This window comes from Vicia villosa, linkage group LG5 (assembly GCF_029867415.1).
Source record: "Vicia villosa cultivar HV-30 ecotype Madison, WI linkage group LG5, Vvil1.0, whole genome shotgun sequence".
In the NCBI taxonomy this organism is placed as follows: Eukaryota; Viridiplantae; Streptophyta; class Magnoliopsida; order Fabales; family Fabaceae; genus Vicia; species Vicia villosa.
Window position 1 is genome coordinate 158222434 of NC_081184.1, and position 20710 is coordinate 158243143.

General features: G+C 34.4%; 1 protein-coding gene across 2 annotated transcripts; it reads right to left on the minus strand.

The window, feature by feature from the left end:
* Window positions 1–2998: 2998 nt before the first annotated feature.
* On the minus strand, window positions 2999–7216 carry LOC131607939 (uncharacterized). Of its 2 annotated transcripts, XR_009285452.1 has the most exons (5): window positions 6860–7216; window positions 4301–4365; window positions 3751–4156; window positions 3417–3515; window positions 2999–3179 (listed from the first exon to the last, which is right to left on the minus strand). XR_009285452.1 is itself a non-coding variant. In XM_058879884.1 (4 exons), exons 2-3 carry the CDS (start codon window positions 4144–4146, stop codon window positions 3417–3419), a joined length of 495 nt encoding a protein of 164 aa, XP_058735867.1. In that variant the 5' UTR covers window positions 4147–4365; window positions 6860–7215; the 3' UTR covers window positions 2999–3179. The 2 variants fall into 2 exon arrangements, 1 of the variants encoding a protein (XP_058735867.1); XM_058879884.1 differs by having other exon boundaries at window positions 3751–4365; window positions 6860–7215.
* Between the last annotated feature and the right edge of the window lie 13494 nt (window positions 7217–20710).

Sequence of the window (20710 nt, forward strand, 5' to 3'; positions counted from 1 at the left end):
TGAAATAAGTGTTTTAATTGATTAGATACGAATAAATTAATTATAAGTTATAGAATTTAATTGAAAAGATCTTTTATAAATTAAAAAATTAAATATTCATGATGTAATAATGGTGTGAAATTTTTTACATTGACAATATATATCAATTAAACTCTAAAAAATATGTAAAACGCCATAAAAATGTTCTTACATATGAAAATAGATAGAAATTAATCAATAGTTAGTGGAGGTTCTTTCTTTGAAATCTTCAATGAAAGATGACTCATTTACTTATTAGATTCGGGGGATTGAATTTATACTCTGCAGTAGAAATTAATCAATAGTTAGTGGAGGTTCTTTCTTTGAAATCTTCAATGAAAGATGACTCATTTACTTATTAGATTTGGGGGATTGAATTTATACTCTGCAGTAAAGATTTTCTCATATGTGTTTGTGGCTTTTAGTTTAAAGAGATAGTGAGATATGTGGTATAGACTTTGATTTCGATAGCATTTTGGATTGTCTTAATGTTGTGATTCCAGATTTTGACCTTAACAATTTTACTAGAAAGGACACTAAAGCACAATATGTTTTGGCGAGGGCTCTTTTTAGCAAAAAAGTCTAGGACATAAAGGTAAAATTTGAAATGAGCACAAGATATAAATCAATTTTTGGTTGTTTGCAAGGAGTGCATGCTCAAGATTTTCTTCTTGCTATCCTTATTGATGGTCTAGGACAACATATGTCTCAGTAGAGTATCGTACAATCCTTAAATACCGGCTTATGATTCCCTTATTTTCTGTTGATGAGGTTTGTCCGGTTTACCGCAAGGCATGCTTGGATACTTTTGGAAAATACGTCATTCATTGTAAGGAGCTTCCGGAAGTCAAATACTGACATGACTTTGTTATGGATGCCTTATTTGATATATTTAGGCATGTCGAGGTATCTGTGAAGAAAGAGGCACTTGTGAATTTTTTAACTGGCCCACATGAGGGAGACTGACACTTAGGCCAGCGGATGTTCTAGTATACAGGTGGATATGAGGAAACATGCATGTGTAGACTTGATTGGAGTTTCCCCACTGGTGGAACTGAGGACAAGTGGTTTTACTGTAGGGCAGACAACTTTGGTGAAGCATGAAAAAACATGTTCTGACAATCAACATATTTTCATATCATTTGCCTTTGAGACTTTTAGTTTTTTAACACCAGAAACACCTGATCTTTTATAGAGAGTGCAAAGGTTCACACATCAAAATGTTATGTCTCATAAGACAGTGAATGTAGTTTTCAAGAGGATTACTTTTTCTATCCAAAAAGAGGGGTAGTGCCGCAACTTATTACTCGTTTGCCTGCTTTTTCTGTATAATATTAATTATAAGAAAGATATGCATGGGGAATATGTGTGTATTTTAGCATCAAAATGAAAGTTACTACACTGTAAACATATTTTTGAAAGTAGAATTTAATTGAAATGCAGTAAAAATACTGTCAGTTAATTACAACCACTGATTTGTTAGAGAAAATTGACTTTTATTATAATTACATGTAAAGTAACACAAATTGATGGTTGGGATGGATTGCTGGTGTAAAATTTTTTACACTGACTGTGCATAACAATTAATCTCATATAAATAATGTGATCTTGCATGTTTTATAAATAGACAAAGTTCAGTTTTAGAAAAATTTATTCTTACAAAAAAGGCATAATTTGTGTAATTTTTTTGATAAACAAAAGAACTATATTGAAATGAGCACTATGAATACTCAACCCAATACAGAGAGAAATAATAGAAAATAAAACAAGAGTGTCCTAACCCGAGCCAACAATACATATAATTAATATGATTAACAGTCCAATCCTCAAAAGGGAACTCAATAGTACTACGACAACTAATGCTCAACCAGTCCCTCGAAAAAGATTTAATTAGAGAAATAACATTTGTATTGACCAATTGATCTCCTTTGAATAATATCGTGTTCCTAGTAAACCAAATACTCCAAGTTACGATAAACTACAATGTTCGACTAAAGACTTCACACACAAGAAAAAGGGTGAATTGTGTGATTTAGAAAGAAAAAAATAAGTAATTTTGAAAAAAATTGGGAAATAAAATTAAAGTTTAAAAACCTTTTCAAAAAAACTTAGCAGTAGATAATAAAAATAGAAAATAAATTACGGAAATTAAAAGAGTTAAGGGAAAAGAGAAACACCAAGAACTATATAGGTTCGGTTAAAACAAAAGGACCTACTTCTCTCCCAAAGAATTAATCTTGAGAGTTTTCAATAAACGTTGATAGCTTTTAGTAGGAAAGACTTACGAACCCCCTTATACAAGAAAATGATGGTTGACCTCCAACCAAATAATAAAAGACTTCGGAATGTTGCAGTTTGAGCTTTCTCTTCCAAACAGTGAATCAAGGAAAAAGACAGCGCTTTTTTTGGCTTTAGGCAGCGCTTTAAAGCGCTATCTATTCCCCCGCTGCCGTAGGTAAAGGCAGCACTTTTTTTCACCTTGAAAACGCTGCTAAAGGCACCCTTTAGTTAGCACTTTTACCTATAAAACGCTGTTAAAGACCCACTTTAGACAGCGCTTTTATATTAAAAGCGCTGCTAACGGCCCCCTTTAGACAACGCTTTTCTGAAACAATTTTTAAGAAAAAGCCTCTTAAAAGCGCTGCTAAAGGCCACCTTTAGGCAGCGCTGCTAAAGGCCCACTTTAGCCAGCACTTTTTTCTTAAAAGCGCTGTTAAAGGCCCCCTTTAGGCAGCGCTTTTCTGATACAAAGTTTTTAAAGAGCTTTTAGGCAGCGCTTCTCTTTTAAAGCGCTGTCTAATGTCCACGGAATTTTTAGATGCATCTATTTAAAAAAGGCTTGCCCCAGATTTTCACCACATTTTTCACCTGAATATACCATTACAAATTTCACATATAAACAACAAAAAAAACTCTATTTTTCAGAGCTAAGATGCTAAGAATATATATATATATATATATATATATATATATATATATATACGAATAAACTTTGTATTTTTTATATGCTAAGAATATATTAATAAACAACAACAAAATTACATCCAATTGAATGAAAACAATTGCATCATCCAAAACATTGTTATTTTTTACACAAGTCAAAAGGATGCTAAATATCTACTTTTTCTTCTTGCCAGCTAACCTTTTTACCCTTCAATATCCTGCAATTGCATCAAACCATTACAATCACAAAACAAAATAACAGAAAACCAAAAACAAAATAATATAAAGGTGAAAAAATTCTACATTAGTGTACATAAAACCATTCTACATTTGCCACGAATGTATTTCAAACGGCCTACATATCACTAAATAATCTATGTATATAAATCAAATATTGCAACATGCACTTGGCTATGCTCAAAATTCTCATCAATTATAGTAAGATTTCAATATACCTATACAACTTTCAACTCAATCATGAATTGACACCATTCCTCCTTAAGTTCATCCAACTTAGATTTTGAGTAAGTAGCACACTTGAAGTCATCAAAGTACTACAAAATAATATAACATGGTATGTTTAAGTTAAAACTATTTAATTATATGAGAAATATGTGTTAAATATTAAAATAAACTGCAACATATAAACTGCAACATATAAAAACCGCAATCTACTTCATTACGCTGCCCAGGACACTACACATGGAAAGAAAATATGGATAAGGCCTAAGTTTTATCGCGTATCATCACTATTTATATAATAAAAAATGTGATAATTAATTAATATACCTCCACTCGAATCCATGTGATGTTGTTGGCTTTACTCTTTGGCTTTACTTCTTCAAGTGCTTCTGCAATCTCTTTGACTCTATCACAATCGTATGTATCTGTGTCATTGTCGTCTGGAGCATAGGTCGTCGTATTACTTTTCTCCCCCGGTTCAACATTCTCGTTAATTTTCTCACCATGATATATCCAACACTTATAACTTCGATCAATCCCATGCGTCAGTAAATGCGATTTCAATCCATCAGCGTCAACCCGACCCCCATAACAACAACCCAAACAAGGACATTTCATTCGACCGGCGTCTTTGACGTGTTCAACAGCAAATTTAACAAATTCCAATACCCCATTCTCGTACTCTTTTGACAATCGATCGGCATTCATCCATTTTTTATCCATGGAATTATCACTAATTAAGGTAAACAAAAACACTATAATTATTCACGCAACTATTTCAAAATAAGCTAAACAAAAAACGCTAATTAGTCACGCAACTATAGCAAAAGAATAACTAATTATCTGTAGAGAAAGTCAGCAACTTCTGGAAACACACACTGTAAGATTCTTGGAAACGAATCGAACTTCACTCTTCACAAGTAACCCCTAGCAAAGATATTCCTGAAAATATAAAATAAAAAAGTTAATTGAAGAGAAAAAGAAGGAGAATTGAATTTATATTAAAACTAACTATATTTTTAAACTAGTTATAGAATTAGATTTATATTAAAATTGATTTTAAAACAATACAGTTTATGAACATTACTAAGATGCTAAATAAACATTATACAGTTTATGAACATTACTAAGATGCTAAATAAACATTAAATGAACACCTTTTCATTTATTCATCGTCTGTCAACTATTTCACAAAATCAATTTAATTACGTTCTAATCATCAATTACATCAATACAGTCCCCAAAAGTAATCAATATATGTGGGGTTTGTGGCTTTGAGAACAAGGTAAAAGAAAAATATGGAAAGTTTAATATAAGCAGTGATGGTGGTTAATGGTACATACAAAATGCTATATTCTGTTTCACTCACAGACTATCAGCCTTCCTCCCCACATTATTACATTAATATTAGAGTATGAAAATAGTTAAACAGTAGCGATTACAAATGCACAGCAAAGGCAACCCATTTATATTCAAAATGTTAAATGAATATGAATTTGTGTTAGTAAAAATTCCTGATTGCCAATATTCATTTTCTGGAAGGAAAGATTAAAATAGTTTAATTTAAAATGCATGGAGCTAAGAATTAATCACCTAATGCCCAACAAAAGCTACACAGAGGCTAATTGTGGTGTAGAAATTCCCTAAAAATCATTAAGTAACCAACTACCTAATCATCAAAGTGAGCTATTTAAAAATTAGAACCTTTCACTAAGCTGATATTCACGCTACCGATAGCATCTGCGGCATTATTCCATTTGCTGTCACACTAATTCTTAAACTAAAGATATACTCTAACACCATAGCCATTAGAAAATAAAATTAGATACTATTAATTTAATTTGACACCATAAAGATATATTTTGACACCACAGACATTTATATATTTCTTAATATAATTTATTGAATAAGGACAAAGACAATAACATGAGAGAAGCTTCAATTACCCACTTTGCTGAGAGAATAATGATTCATTCAAGGTAGTAGTTCATTGTTATGTTAGGCTAACAACACATAAACAAACTCCTCCTCAATAGTATGATATGCGTAACAAAAATCACCACGAGAGATTGAGAAAATAGAGCACCTTAAATACTAAATGCGATTGATTCAATTCAACAGTAGAACATTTACATAGAAATTCATTTAATTTGGGATTCAAGTAAATTCCCACTACCCTAAATACCAATATATTCATGACATGCTTCCAAAGTTCCAATACATCATGATGCCACAACCAGCAAGCAAACACATTATTTTCGCTGTATATACATTTCCCATGCTCAACGGTTATCTACTCTAACCTCTATCAATTCTTATTATATATACTAATCAGTAATTATTACATTCTCATTCTTCACACACCAACTTAGATACCAAAATAGTTTCTTCTTCTGCTTTGTTTCTCGGTCTTATGTTTCTGTTGACACCATTGTTGCTCATTTCATTCTCATCTCAAGCACTAGAGTTTCATGTTGGGGGTAAAGATGGTTGGGATCTCAAACCTTTTGATTACTACAATAGTTGGGCCCAGAGAAACAGGTTTCAAGTCAATGACACTCTCAGTAAGTCCAATTCATTATTTCTCAACCTTGTAATCATAATGTTTTTATATTAATGTTTTTATTTCGACTATATTGTAGATTTCAAGTACAATAAAAAAAGTGATTCAGTTCTTGTGGTGAAGAAGGAAGACTATGATTCCTGCAACATCAACCATCCAAAACAAAAGATGGACGACGGAGATTCGAGATTCAAGCTCGGTGATTCGGGTCCGTATTTTTTCATCACTGGCAATATTGATCATTGTAAACAAGGGCAAAAGATTATTGTTTTAGTCATGGCAGTTAGACACCGTAACCCTCCTCCTACCGTGGTTGCAGCCCCGTCTCCCGTAAGTGGCTTGTCGCCACCTCTGATTCACAAGTCCGCTTTGGATGCTCCGGCACCGTCTCCGTCGAAAGCAAGTTCGGTGGGTTTTGGTGTTGTGGTTTGGGTTGGTTTGATATACAATTCTACTGCTGCGACTGACAAAACAGTCTCTACTATTGAAAAAGACACCACCAGTTTCATCTGTAGTGATGTCGTCCAAAAGTTTTACCGCAAACAGTAAACTTTGTACTGCTGATGGTTCTATAGTTGCTAAGAAGGTTGACACACCGACTTCAATAACTTCATCTATTGCTACTGATCCTACTATTAAGCCAAGTATGTGTGAAGTTAAATCATCGACACTCACTATTTTAGGTTCGGGAATAATTTTGTTCCTTCAACAGAGCTAACAGGTGCTGATGCTCAATCAAAAGAGTCCATTAATACATATAAGCGCTTATCGAATAAGTGCTTATGTTTAAGCTATTCTTATTAGAAACAGAGGAACATAGCAAAGAATAAGAAAAATAAATAGCAAAGAATGAGTAAATTTGACATTGATTACCTTAATGGCTATAAAATCAGTACAAGTTGCTTGATTTCAGATTCAGTTTCTATTTCTTTGTTTGGACAAAGAAGAACGGCGCGGCGAATGATATCAACACCCTAGAAGTAGAACGAGGAATGACGACTGGGAATGGTAGAAGAAGAACGAGCATCGATTTTGGATTTTATTGTTTTCAGTTTGAGAAGAAGAAGAACGAGAATCGATTTGGGATTTTAGGGTTTTCAATTTGAGAGGAAGAAGAACGAGAATTGATTTGGGATTTAGGGTTTTCACGTTTGAGAACAAGAACGAATAACAAAGAAACCTGTTCGTAGGCGCTTTCTCATTATTTTAGAAATTTTGAAGTTTTTAATTACCTAAGGCAGAGATGGCTTATGTATTAACTTTAGGCAGCGCTTTGGTCTTTAGCAGCGCTTTTCAAAAGCGCTGTCCAACGTGAGACTTTAGCAGCGCTTCTACTAAAGTTTTAATTTTTTAATTTTTTTTTAACTTATAGCTACGCTTTGGAAAAAAAGAGCTGCCTATGCAAACGGCCTATAGCAGCGCTTTTATGAAGCGCTGTCTAAAGTAAGTCTTTGGCAGCGCTTATGCTCAAGTTTTAATTTATTATTTTTCTAAAAACCTATAGCAGCGCTTTTTTTAAAAGCGCTGTCTATGTAGTGCTGTCTAAAGTCAGTTTTGTAGTTGTGACGACAACTAATGCTCAACCAGTCCCTCGAAAAAGATTTAATTAGAGAAATAACATTTGTATTGACCAATTGATCTCCTTTGAATAATATCGTGTTCCTAGTAAACCAAATACTCCAAGTTACGATAAACTACAATGTTCGACTAAAGACTTCACACACAAGAAAAAGGGTGAATTGTGTGATTTAGAAAGAAAAAAATAAGTAATTTTGAAAAAAATTGGGAAATAAAATTAAAGTTTAAAAACTTTTTCAAAAAAACTTAGCAGTAGATAATAAAAATAGAAAATAAATTACGGAAATTAAAAGAGTTAAGGGAAAGAGAAACACCAAGAACTATATAGGTTCGGTTAAAACAAAAGGACCTACTTCTCTCCCCAAGAATTAATCTTGAGAGTTTTCAATAAACGTTGATAGCTTTTAGTAGGAAAGACTTACGAACCCCCTTATACAAGAAAATGATGGGTGACCTCCAACCAAATAATAAAAGACTTCGGAATGTTGCAGTTTGAGCTTTCTCTTCCAAACAGTGAATCAAGGAGGTTATTTCTTTCTCCACAAACAAGGATCTTGGAATGGTTAGTCTTCAAGTTTCCAAACCTTGCAAGTATTTACACGGGCTGAGCTCACAAACCTTAAACCTTGGTTTAACATAGGATAACCAATAACCCGTCAAATTTTAATACCAAACTAAAATTGAACCTAAACATGAACTGAATCACACAATCCCAAATCAATTCTTTTAACGGGTTTAGCTGTGAGGCCAAATAAATCCTTAAATGAATAATATTCAACCAAGGTGTATACAAAAGATTCCTTTGGTGAATTTATAATTCTACCCTTTTTAGAATTACAATTATATCCTCACTCACTAAATAAATTTTCTCACAAAAGCACTTAGGCTAAAATATAAGTGAGATAATGTGAAATAAAACTTTAGAGAGAGAGAGAGAGAGAGAGAGAGAGTAAGTGAGATAGGTGTGTCAAAACATGTTTCAGGATCATATGAAATAAGAAAAAGGCCTCTGTTTATAGGCTAGAGGTTATCTCAAAAAAGAATTTCAAATAAATACTTTTTATGATCATCTAATCAATTGGAACATCTTTACAACCAAATAGAAGTTTGAAATATAATCGGTTGTAAATTTAAAAAGAAATGAAAACATATCTAGCCGTTGCACATTATTAAGGTGTTGTCCTAATCGCTTGAGACTCAATTTTGAGCAGCTCTAACGATTTGTCAAATGTTCCAACCAATTAGAAAAATCAAAAATTCCGCCTATAACTATTTTAATAGCTCCCAATTCATCTAGCACAACTTAAAGATATTTTTGAAGATACTTTATTTGGTAAAAACATTTGAAAAATATTTTTATGTGTGTGAGAGCTTTAGTCATGTGCTTCTATGATAAAACCATTATATTTTACACTTTGTTCACTCACTATTAAATTTGGAGGAACCATAGTACTTCAAGAATTTGCCAGATGCTTTCTCTTTTGTGGACACTTGCTTGAGTAGCTTGAGAAGTGGCTTTGGATTAATTCCATTTGATTTCCATCACCGGATAATCAACTCCATCAAACCTTAATGATTAGGTTTGTATCTTTATCTGCTTAACCGTTCATGTTCAACTTATCGTAAGACATTAATTGTCATCATCAAAAATTGATGTCCTTGTTAAAATAATATCACCTGCAAAACAATATTCCACACATAAAAGTCTCAGGTGTCGCTTCTTGATCTTTCCTAGTAAAAGAGAATCAAAGAAAACAAAGGTATTAAACCCGAATGTAGCACAGGAAACACCAAAATTTATATCCAATTCAATGAACCTGACCAAATTTGAGACGAAACTCTACAGTGAAGGAAAAGGTGAGCATTTGATTTTTCATCATCAAAGCAAAGAGGGCACACTATGTTATGAGAACCATTAATTATGAAAAATTCTTTGGCCACCTCCCAACCTTCTAGTCCACCTCCCAACCTTCTAGTCCACCTCTGGTGAAAAACCCAGACTACCCCTGACTTCGGAAATGCATTTCCGAAATGCAAGAAAAAGGTGTTTTCGGAGATGCATCTCCAAAAGTGCCTTTTTTTTTTAAATAATTGTCTTATTTCGGAAGTTCATTTCCGAAAACACCATTTCGGAAATGAACTTCCGAAATAATGCGCGTTTTGCAGATTAAGCAAAACACTCCCCCTCCCTCATTCATTTACCCTAATTCAGCATCAAACACAACCAAAGGAGAAATTTTGTGCAAACACACTTCCAAGGCTGCATCAAAGCTCCAATCACATTGCTATACTACATTCAAAAGCCATCAAATCACTCAATTTGTAAGTTTTGAATTTGTTAGACCCATTATTCAAATGCATGTTATTTAGATTTTCAATTGCATAAATGATATATGGGTAGGTTGTTAGTAGTATTTAGGTTGTTTAGAAGCATTTTGAGTTGTTTTTAAGTCTGGTTTTGGGGTCTGCCAAGGAAGTTGCAGAAAACTTCATCGCAGGGGTGTTTCGGAAGTTCATTTCCGAAAACACCTCCATCCCAGTTTCGGAAATGAACTTCCGAATTGTATCAGAAGTTCAATTTTTTTAGTTTTTTCTTTTGTGTGGCATATTAATTGATTTCAATTGTTTACAGGAACATGTCAGGCAACCGACCAGCACGCATCAGACAGGGTAGGGAGACCCAGACTGCGTCGGCTAGACGCGAGCGGGCGGCGGCGTAGCTGGCGTCGACACAGGGACGGGGGCAGGGCCGGGGACGACGTGTGCGAGTTCCCGTGGGCGAGGGAGAGGGTACATCTGCTTTAGGATTTAGGAGTCGGCTAGCTCGGGTATCTTCTTCCCGCCAGCGAGAGGAGGAGGAGGAGGAGGATGAGGAGGAGGTGGCGGCAGTGCCCTACCACGAGCCGGAGGGGGTACCGGATGTTGACCCTCCAGCCGGGGAGGAGGATGAGCAGGAGGACAGCTATCCGGGAGGGCCCTTTGACACTTCCGTGCTGATTAACTACCACGATCACGTCGCTCGGCGTATCTGAGAGAGAGAGGTATTTTTTATAATTTAACCGTTTATTTGTCACCATTTTTTATAATTTAACCGTTTATTTTTCGCTTATTTAATATATGTCGCTTATTTGTTTTTTTTGTAACAGGAGAGAGAAAGCCGTTGAAAATGGTGAACCACGCCCGGAAGATTTTCAGTCTGTTTAAACCAGCAGCTGAGTGGTTTAACGACCATGTGCGAGGTTCAGGGCTTAGCGGGCTCTGCATAACGGGGTACACCACTATCAGCACCGGCATGCAGGGGGCATTTGTGGAGCGCTGGCATAAGGAGACGTCCTCTTTCCACTTGCCGGTTGGGGAGATGACGATCACCTTGCATGACGTGCAGTGTCTTCTCCACCGGCCGATTAGGGGGCCGCTGTTGCACCACTCCCGGATCCAGAGGGTCGAGGCCATTGAGTGGATGACGCTCTATTTGGGCATGGAGCACGAGGTTGCTCACTTTGAGTGAGTCACGACATCTGGGCCTCATGTCCGGTTCACCACACTGAGCTGCTATTTAGAGCACCACCTGGACGCGGCGGCCGAGGCTGAGGAGGCAGGTGACGAGCTATTCACACACTATCACCGCGGCTGCGCTCTCCGGTGTTGGTACATGCATGTGGTAGGCGCTGCATGCTTTGTGGACAAGAGTGCAAGGTACGTCGACGTGACCTACCTACGCTACTTCATGGACCTGGATACCGTTCACCAGTGGAACTGGGGGGCAGCTACTCTGGCATACCTCTACTAGAAGCTGAATGAGGCCTCCAACTGGAGGACGAGGCAGTTGGTCGGATCCTGCACACTACTTACGGTACGTTTTATTTTAATACATTATCGTATTTATTTATTTATTTATGTTTCGTATTTATTTTTAATACATTATCGTGTTTCTGTTTCAGAGCTGGATCATCTCCTACTTCTCCCGCATCCACGGCTTTCACATCGATCCTGCGTACGTGGACGCCATGCCCAGGGCCGCCAGATATGTTCTCCAGAGGGGGAACGATGCGATGGGACCATACCGTGGATACCTGGACCGCACGATGCACGACGACGTCACCTGGAGGCCGTTCAGCGACTACGCTCAGATTGTCCCCTTTGACGGCATTGCTCTATATTCAGGATGGCTGGCATGCGGGACTACCATCATGGTCCGGTATCTCTCTGAGCGGTGCATGCGTCAGTTCGGATTCGTGCAGCGGATACCCAGGTCACCCTTTGAGGCTGCTCCCGACACAGTGACCCGAGTGCAGCTCACTGCCATATGGGAGGACTGGCAGCATCATGTGGTACCGTAGGAGTACCATCTCACCCGGGTCACATAGGACTGGCACAGTGAGGAGGGATACGTCACATGGTTCTATCGGGTGTCACATCCTCTTCTGAGACCCGACGTTCCCGGCGCTCCTAGGCCAGCACACGAGGAGATCCTGGAGAACCAGCAGGCCGAGGATGACCACGCCATTGATCTCATGCCGATCTGCCAGCGGATAGAGATGCTTGGGCGGGACGCGTTGGATCGAGGTGTCGTTCAGAAGGGCGGTCCAGAGGCAGTCGCCGTGATGGAGATGATCGTCACTGATGCGGGCCGTGCGGCGACATACAGGCGGCAGAGGAGGTCCCAGGGAGAGAGGGTTAGGCACACCCAGTAGTGGTCGGGTTTATTTATTTTTTGTTTTCGGATTGTATCTTTCGCACAGTATTATTATTATTTTCGGCTTGTATATATTATTTGGATTTGATTTATCATATTAGTATTTTCAGTTTATCTGTTGCTTATTTTATTTGGCGTTTGCGTTTAATTAAAAATGCGAGACTGTTAAGAAAAAACATAAAAAAAACACAGTTTCTGCATAATTCGGAAGTTCATTTCCGAAACCCCCCAAAATCTGAATAAATGTGTTTTCGGAAGTACATCTCCGAACACACCCCCCATGAGGTATTTTCGGAAGTTCATCTCCGAAGACACCCCCCATGAGGTGTTTTCGGAGATGCACTTCCGAATTGTGAATTTTTTTAAAAAAAATCAATGCTTCGGAAGTTCATTTCCGAAGCAGGGGTATTTTGGGTTTTTCGCTGGGGGTGACCCCCATAGGGAGGTGGCTAAAGAAAAAACCTTAATTATTCCTCTCTTACATAATTGAAGTCTTGTTGGAAGTCGATCAGGAAGAAGCCTCCAAGCGAAGAAACATATATTTGAAGGAACTAGGGCCTTCCAATCTTTGAAAAGACATGTGGAGAAATAGAATATTTGGTTGAATCTATCAAAAATAAATAAAGAAGCCTAGAATTTGCCGCCTAAACTGAGAAACCTTTAGAGTCCCGCCACCAATTATAGTTGTATGGTAACTCCAGAAACGGGTGCAGATCTTCCAAAATGTAGAGTAAAGCTTCTAATCCACAGACAAAGTCGATTGTCAATGAATCGGGATAAATATTCAAGTCCTAGTTCCACTTTCCTTTGTTCAAATAGAGAAGGAAAAGTTAGTTTTGAGTTTTGCGTACTAAACCACTTATGATCCCAAAAATTGATAAGCAATTTACTACCTAGCTTACACAAGACACTACTGTCTAACCAGTTACAATCAACCCCCAATATCCCACCATCTCCTTTAAATCCCTCCATCATAAAGACGAACTTGTAGTATCAACAGATTGAGAGGGCGCAATTAAAGCACTTCTAATATCACCATAACGAAAAAGAAAGAATAAAGACCCCTAAAGTTGATTGATTCAAAATGAATTTCCACACTCATTCCCACAAAAGAGCCATATTAAATAATTCAGTGTTCTTGACAACCCTCCATCATATTTGGAGCTACAAATATCTGCCCATGAATCCCAATTGATCTTGAATTTTTTTCCTCTCCTTTCGAAAGAAATACCCTCTGAATATTGGTGATCTCTGACAACATATTGTTTAGCTCTCTATAAGACTAAAAGTAAAACAAAGGAATTGATTTAAGAACCGAATTAATCAACACGAAACGACCACCAAAAGAGACGTGATTTCCTCTCCATAATGAGAGTCTGCTCCTAAGTTATGCTAATATCGATTCCCATATAAATTTTCGACGTGGATTAACACCTACTGGAATCTCGAAGAAGATGAACGGGATGTGAGCAACATGACAAGAGATAAAGTCTGAAGCTGCACCGAAAAAGATATCCTCTAAATTCAACCCTAATAATTTTGCTTTTAGAAATTTTTACCTTCAATCCTAAAATTATTTTGAATCCACGAAGCAATGCTTTGATAGCAAAGATATTGTCCCAATTTGAATCCGCTAAAATCATCATATCATCCTCAAGATGAAGCAGGCTGAAATGTATAGGTTATCTACAAGTTTGAAAAGATGAAATACCAAGGTGGAAATGGCATTCTTCATAAGAGGCCCGCTAATCCTTCGGCAACATAATATGTGTAATGATTTGTCTTTGACTTGCTTTGACATGTTAGAGAATTTACCTTCTATAATATAATTTTACAACATTAATTCAATTGTCTATTATAATTTGAAGTCAGATTTTCCGTTAACATTATATATCAAATTATGTTAACAAATGAAACAACATATTTTTAATCTTAAAATTGATAGATTACATTTTAATAAAGAATATTTGTTGCATTAGAAAAAAATTTGTTGCATGAATTTAAACGGAAATAGATCGCCTACTGTCCTTTCTCTTCGGTCATTCCTCATGCTCTTATTCTAATGGCTTAGAATTAATAAAAAATAAATAAATCAAAAAGTTTGGTTTGAAAAGAGTAAAATATTTAGATAAATGACTGAGATTGGAGCTGAATGGACAACAACAACACAAATGTGCAGGAGAGGATCCAAATCCAATTTAAACTGAAAATATTTACTAGGGGTGGCAAACGGGCATGCCCGTCCCGTTTAGGTCCGCCCCACAAAAGCCCGCAAAAAATGGGGCGGGGTGGACATATTTGATTGTGCGGGTCGAAAATCTTGCCCTGCCCCGCAAAAAAGTGAGGGCGGGGCGGGGAAAGCTCGCGGGCATTCAACCTTTTAGGCCTAAAAATTGTAAAATTGTATGAAAAAGCTAATATTCGCAAAATCCCGCAAAAAAAAAACAGGGCGAGACGGAACGGGCACATTAAAGGGAGCGGGCCTAAAATTTTGCCCCACCCCGCATAAAAGTACGTGCAAAACGGGCTTTTCCCGCGAGACGGACCCGTTTTGCCACCCCTAATTTTACCTAGTATATGTTTTAAAACACTTACTTAAGACAAGATTTGTAGTAATGATCAAATTTATTTTCTACTTGTCATGAATCAATATTATAAATCGTATTTTCTCTTGACTAAGGACGGAGCTATTAAGAGTATATTGGAGGGCATATTTTAAATCGTATTTTCTCTTGACTAAGGACGGAGCTATTAAGAGTATATTGGGGGCATATGCTCCCATTTAATAAATTTGTCTAACTCTAAATAAATAACTAATTTAAACTTTTTGTATTAAAAAATTGCTTATTGCTCCTACTAAAATAATATCAAATAGTTTTATTTATAAAAAATTTAAATATACACTGGTGTAAGTGATGATTGTATAATAATTATTTGATTATGTATATTATAGAAATATATTTGATAGTGTTAAAATATAAATATATAGTTTTAAAATTAAAATAACATAAAAAAAATTATAATTTTAAATTTTTTCATCCTCTTAATTTTTTTAGTAGGCATAAATAGTATGTTGGTCTCTGTAAGTTAATGTGTTTTTGTTTTTAGTCCCTAATCTGAATTTTTTTTTTAAATAGTTCCTGAATGTTAAATATTTTTTTGTTTAAGTCCTTCAAGATAAAATCCACAGGAAACCTACAGATTTTCCCGCGAATTTTGAATTTAAGGACAAAAATAAATAAATAAAATTAACATTCATAGACTATTAAAAAAAATATTCAAATTAGAGACTAAAAACAAAAACGCGCTAACTTACAGGGTCCAACATACTATTTAAGCCTTTTTAGTATATACTGCCCCAATTAGTAAAAAGTTTTGACTACGTTCCCGTAGACACCACCACATAAAGTTGTCCATGTCTAAAGATATTTAATGGTAAGTATATTATAAATCCATATAGTCTAAAATTGACTTTGTGAGTTGTTAGTGTCATTGCAAATGAAATAGATATTAGGAATTGTTTCCTAATTGGTTTGAATGGTCATGGTGATTGAGAATGAGACATCGACATATTTGTAATATCGATTATATTTCTGATTTTTATTCCAAAAATGGTTTATATTTTAATGATATGATTAGAAAGTTTAGACATCGACATCTTAAATTTTATTTTAATCTATAGTTATAAAACAAGAGAGGTTTATTCTCTTGAACGCTGATAAGATATAAAGGTTGCAAGTTAAACTTAAGATAAAATCTTGGTGTTAGAATGTTGAGGCATGAGCCTTTGTTAAAAGTTGTATGGCTGTGGAAGTCCCTAGGTAGGAATTATGCTTGAGGGTGCAGTAGGCTTTTAAGTTTTAGGTCGAACCAATATAATATAGATGGTTAATTTGTGTACGTGCAAGTATACACGATCAAATTAATAGCGAGTGATGAGATTTTCTTTTGATCCCACAGAGATTGTATTAAGCATTAATGATTTTCATATAAGAAGAAGTTGTAAAGTAAACATGAGAAAAGGTAATAAAATAATGGTATGTGTCATGTGGTTAAGGAAATGGAAAAACATAGAAGATAATTATGGGTTAACACATGGATAAATAATATGTTGGATAATATCTCATTTAATGAATTCATCTAATGTATGAGTCTGATATAATTTGTCATGACAAATGAGGTCAAAACATGATCTTATAGTGTATTTATACAACATCAATAACATATACACTAAAGTAAGGGGACAAATCTCTAAGGCTCACTTGTAACTTTAATGCATGTCTAGTTTCATTCTGAATGTCCTATAAGATTGTAGCTCTTTATGTCTAAAGTAGCTAATATAGGGAATATCTACATCCTACTATTTTCAGTCACATTTATCATGAGTTCTACTTATTAGTGGATGTCTCACAATAACAAGCTTGTATCTTTTCATAAGGTGGTTAAATAAAGGAATAAACATGTGGCATAAATTATGTTTTCTGTTTATTGTGATTTTTCCACACTCTTTTATGATTCTTCCTCTTTTCTTGCTTCTATGTTGTTACTGTTTTGGCAATTGTGTTGCTATCAAATACTCTCAAAATGGAGAGCTTTTCATCTTGCTCACATGGTGTTTGATAAAAGCTCTCAACCTATTCCCTTCTTCTTTTTTTTATTCTTGATTTTTTTCTTTCTATGCCACTTGATTTATTTTGGTTGTTGTTATTTGTTAATGGAGTTGTTGTTGGTGATGCGAGAAGGTTGATTATGGTGATGGGTGGTTGAAGGAGCGGAATTCTTGAAGGTGATGATTGATGGATGATGTAAGTTGAAAATGAATGAAGAATAAATTTAGAAGTGATAAAATGGTGATAATTGAAGATGATGGGATGAGAGTGGAGGATGAAGATGACGATGAATTGATGGAGGAGTCTATTGAAGGTTGGCGAAGATGACGGTGAAGGATGAATTGGATAGAGTTTGTTGGAGATCAAGTTTTGGAAAATGAAGGTTGAAGATGAAGTTTTGGAAGTGGAGAAGAATGTGCGATGAAGATGAAAATAAAGGAGATGGAGATTGAAGAATGGAGAAGGTGGTGAAGTGTGAAGTTTGTTGGAGATGAAATTGGTGATTGGATGGAAATTGAAGATAATGATTGTTCCTTTTAAGATTGAATTTTATAGCCAAAGGTTTGTTGAGAATTGGTTAGTAGTTAGTTAGTTACGATTGAAAGTTAGTTGTTAGTTAGGAATTAGTTTGAAATGAAATGCAAATATGTAGAAATTTGAATAAAAATGTGATTTTGTGAATATGCAATTTTGGTTGTAAAGATGTGAATTTGTAAAACTTAAGATATGAAGGACTTCTCTATGATTTTTGTGCTGATTAAAATTGCTCTTTTTTTAAATCTTTTTATGCAAGAGAAAAATGACATTATTATTATTATTTTATTATTATTCACTATAAGAATAAATGGTGAATTTAAATGGCAAAAGCAAAAATAAATAAATAAAAACATGGACGAAACGGTAAAAAACAGTATTAGTGTGGTTTTTTTTCTATTATGGATGCGGAAGAAAGAAAACAAAAAATGAGACGATAAACGTAAAAATAAAAACATGGCCTATGTTTGTATACAATAAAAAGAACGGAGCAGGATGGAATGTAGCAGAACGGAGTGGAATAGAATAAATATGTCATTCTATTGTTTGGGTATTTCATGATGGAATAGAGCAATTTTGTCTTTCCGCCTAAATCGGAGTGTATAAGAAATGATGGAAAGTGATGGGAATCAGATGAAATGCATTCTATCTACTACCGCTCAATTCCATATGTTTTTAATCAATCCAAATGATAGAAGACAATCTGATTTCATTCCATTCCGCTCGATTCTATCAATCCAAGCATACTCTTGGTGTTTTAAAACGACGATCTCAAATAACAAGGATGTCAGATTAAAATGCGATGAATTAGACAAACGTGCCGCTTTCACTTGAGCAACAAATAGTTGAATAAACTCACCTGAAATTATGCATTTGTTGATCTGACGCCCGACTAGCATTTGGACAGTCTGTTTCAAAAAATCATCCGGACAAAATTTAGAGTACGACAACTTCAAATGTTGGTATTGTCTTTCTGATTGATGACTTGGTTGCTTGATCCCTACGATCTTCAGTCAAAACCACAAACTAGTTTCTATTACTCTATTTCACTTACACTTTCATTGGCATGGAACATGGTGTCTAGGGTCATGGATCGAGCTTTTAATGTCTCTAGCTAATCCATCTAGTCTCTTAGATTCGATGATGAACTAGTCATTGAGAACCTCTTCAAAAAGGCTTAGGTTAACATGAGTTTTCTATTATGAGCATTGTCTAATGAAGTAGTAAGCTTCTAAAGCTTATTTGTTAACCTAATTTTTTAAAATTTTAATATACTATTGCATTGCAGAAGTACAAATTTGATATGTTGTCCGACTTAATCACTTTATAAATTTGAAGTTCCAATCATTAGTATATAGAAAAACATATTACTAAAAGATTACTATGGATGCGTTTGATTTGCTAAAAAAATAAAGGATTGGATTGAACAATATTTTTTGTACTTTATTTGATGCAGAAACTAATTATGAGGCTGAACTAGGGGTGTTCAAAACCAAACCAACCCAATAGAAAACCGCAAACCAAACCAAACCGAACCGAAACCGCAAAAAACCGCATTTGGTTCGGGTTAGTTTGGGTCATTTTTTAACAAAACCGCACGGTTCGGTTCGGTTTGCGGTTTGTATTTTGTAAACCGAACCAAACCGAATCAAACCGCATTATGTTACAACCTAAATTTTACTTAACTCACATCCAACCCAAACTTAAACCTATTATACATTAGTCTTATGATTACAAACAATTTTCTCATCCTTACACATATAATTTCAGTCTCGATCTTCTCAAATCTCTAATAACATTATCGCACATTCTTTGCCACATACATCTTCCCTCTTCTTCTATAATCTTTTTCACCTTCTTATATTCTTTCTTCTTCTCTAATCTCTCAACACTTTTTTTTTTCTTTTTCACCTTCACTAATCTTTCGTCTCTTTTATTTTTTGTCTTCATAATAATTTTTATATTATTTTATGCTATTATTTTATATTTAATATTCCATTTTTGTCTAATTTAATTTTTATATATTAAATGGAAAATTGTTGTCAAAATATTACGAGTTTTGTTGTTATTTGATAGTGTATGAGTGTCTAAATACAAAATTATGCTGTCATCTATATGTGTATGTATGACTCAATAAAATATTTGTAAAAAACCGAACCAACCGAACCGAACCAAACCGCATTAGTTTGGTTTGGTTTGGTTCGGATTTTTTTAAAAAGCCAACCGAACCAAACCAAACCGCACTATTTTTTCTCTTGCGGTTCGGATGAATTTTTTCGTCAAAACCACCCAAACCGCACCGCGAGCACCCCTAGGCTGAACAAAATATATGGCATGGGACAGGACAAAAGCATAAATTCTTGTCTCTCACTAAACCATGAGAGAACTTTTTGTCCCAAACACAAATTATAAAAAAAAATCATTTTTAATTTATCGCTCTCATTATTTAATATTTTGATTCATAAATATAATATCAATATTTTATATCAATAAAGAATATTATAAAAAAATATTATATTATTTTTATCTAGTGTATAGACATATCAAATAAAATTGAGTAAAAAAATTCTCTCTTCATAATATTTTTCTTCTTCTCATTATTTAATATTTTGATTCATAAATATTAACATTTATATATCGATAAAATATTATAATAAAAATTATATTATTTTAAATGATGCATAAACATATCAATCAAATTAAGGTAAAAAAATCTATCATTTTTTTATTTATTTTTATTTAGTATTTTAATTCATAAATATTTTATTAATCAATAAACAGTATTATAACAAAATTACTCTAGTGCATAAATATCTTAAACAAAATAGAGAAAAAAATGGTTCAATGCATCGACCACCAAACATAATATAATACAAAAAATTATTTTATATTATTCTACATTGTCTAGTACTTTTCTATCTATTACTTTTTATTTTACAAATGAAATGCACCATACAGTAGCAATTTAAATAGTCATTTTAAAAATTTGTTTTAGATATTCATCATTTTATTATAATTTTTTATATTAAAATTTTAAAAAATCACTTAAATATTTCATATAACTTTTTATAAAAGTCATTTTTAAAAAACATCTTTTTTTAAAAATTGTGATTTTAATTATATTTTAAGTTTTGATAAAATATATTTATATTATAGAATACAAACTTAATTTATTTATAACAAAGAATTTAAAAAAAAAAAAACATAAATTTTTTATTTTTTAAAGATAAAACAAACTGCTCAATATTCCAATAAAGTAAAAAAATAATTATTGGCAAGAGAATACTCTAACATTTAAAAATATCA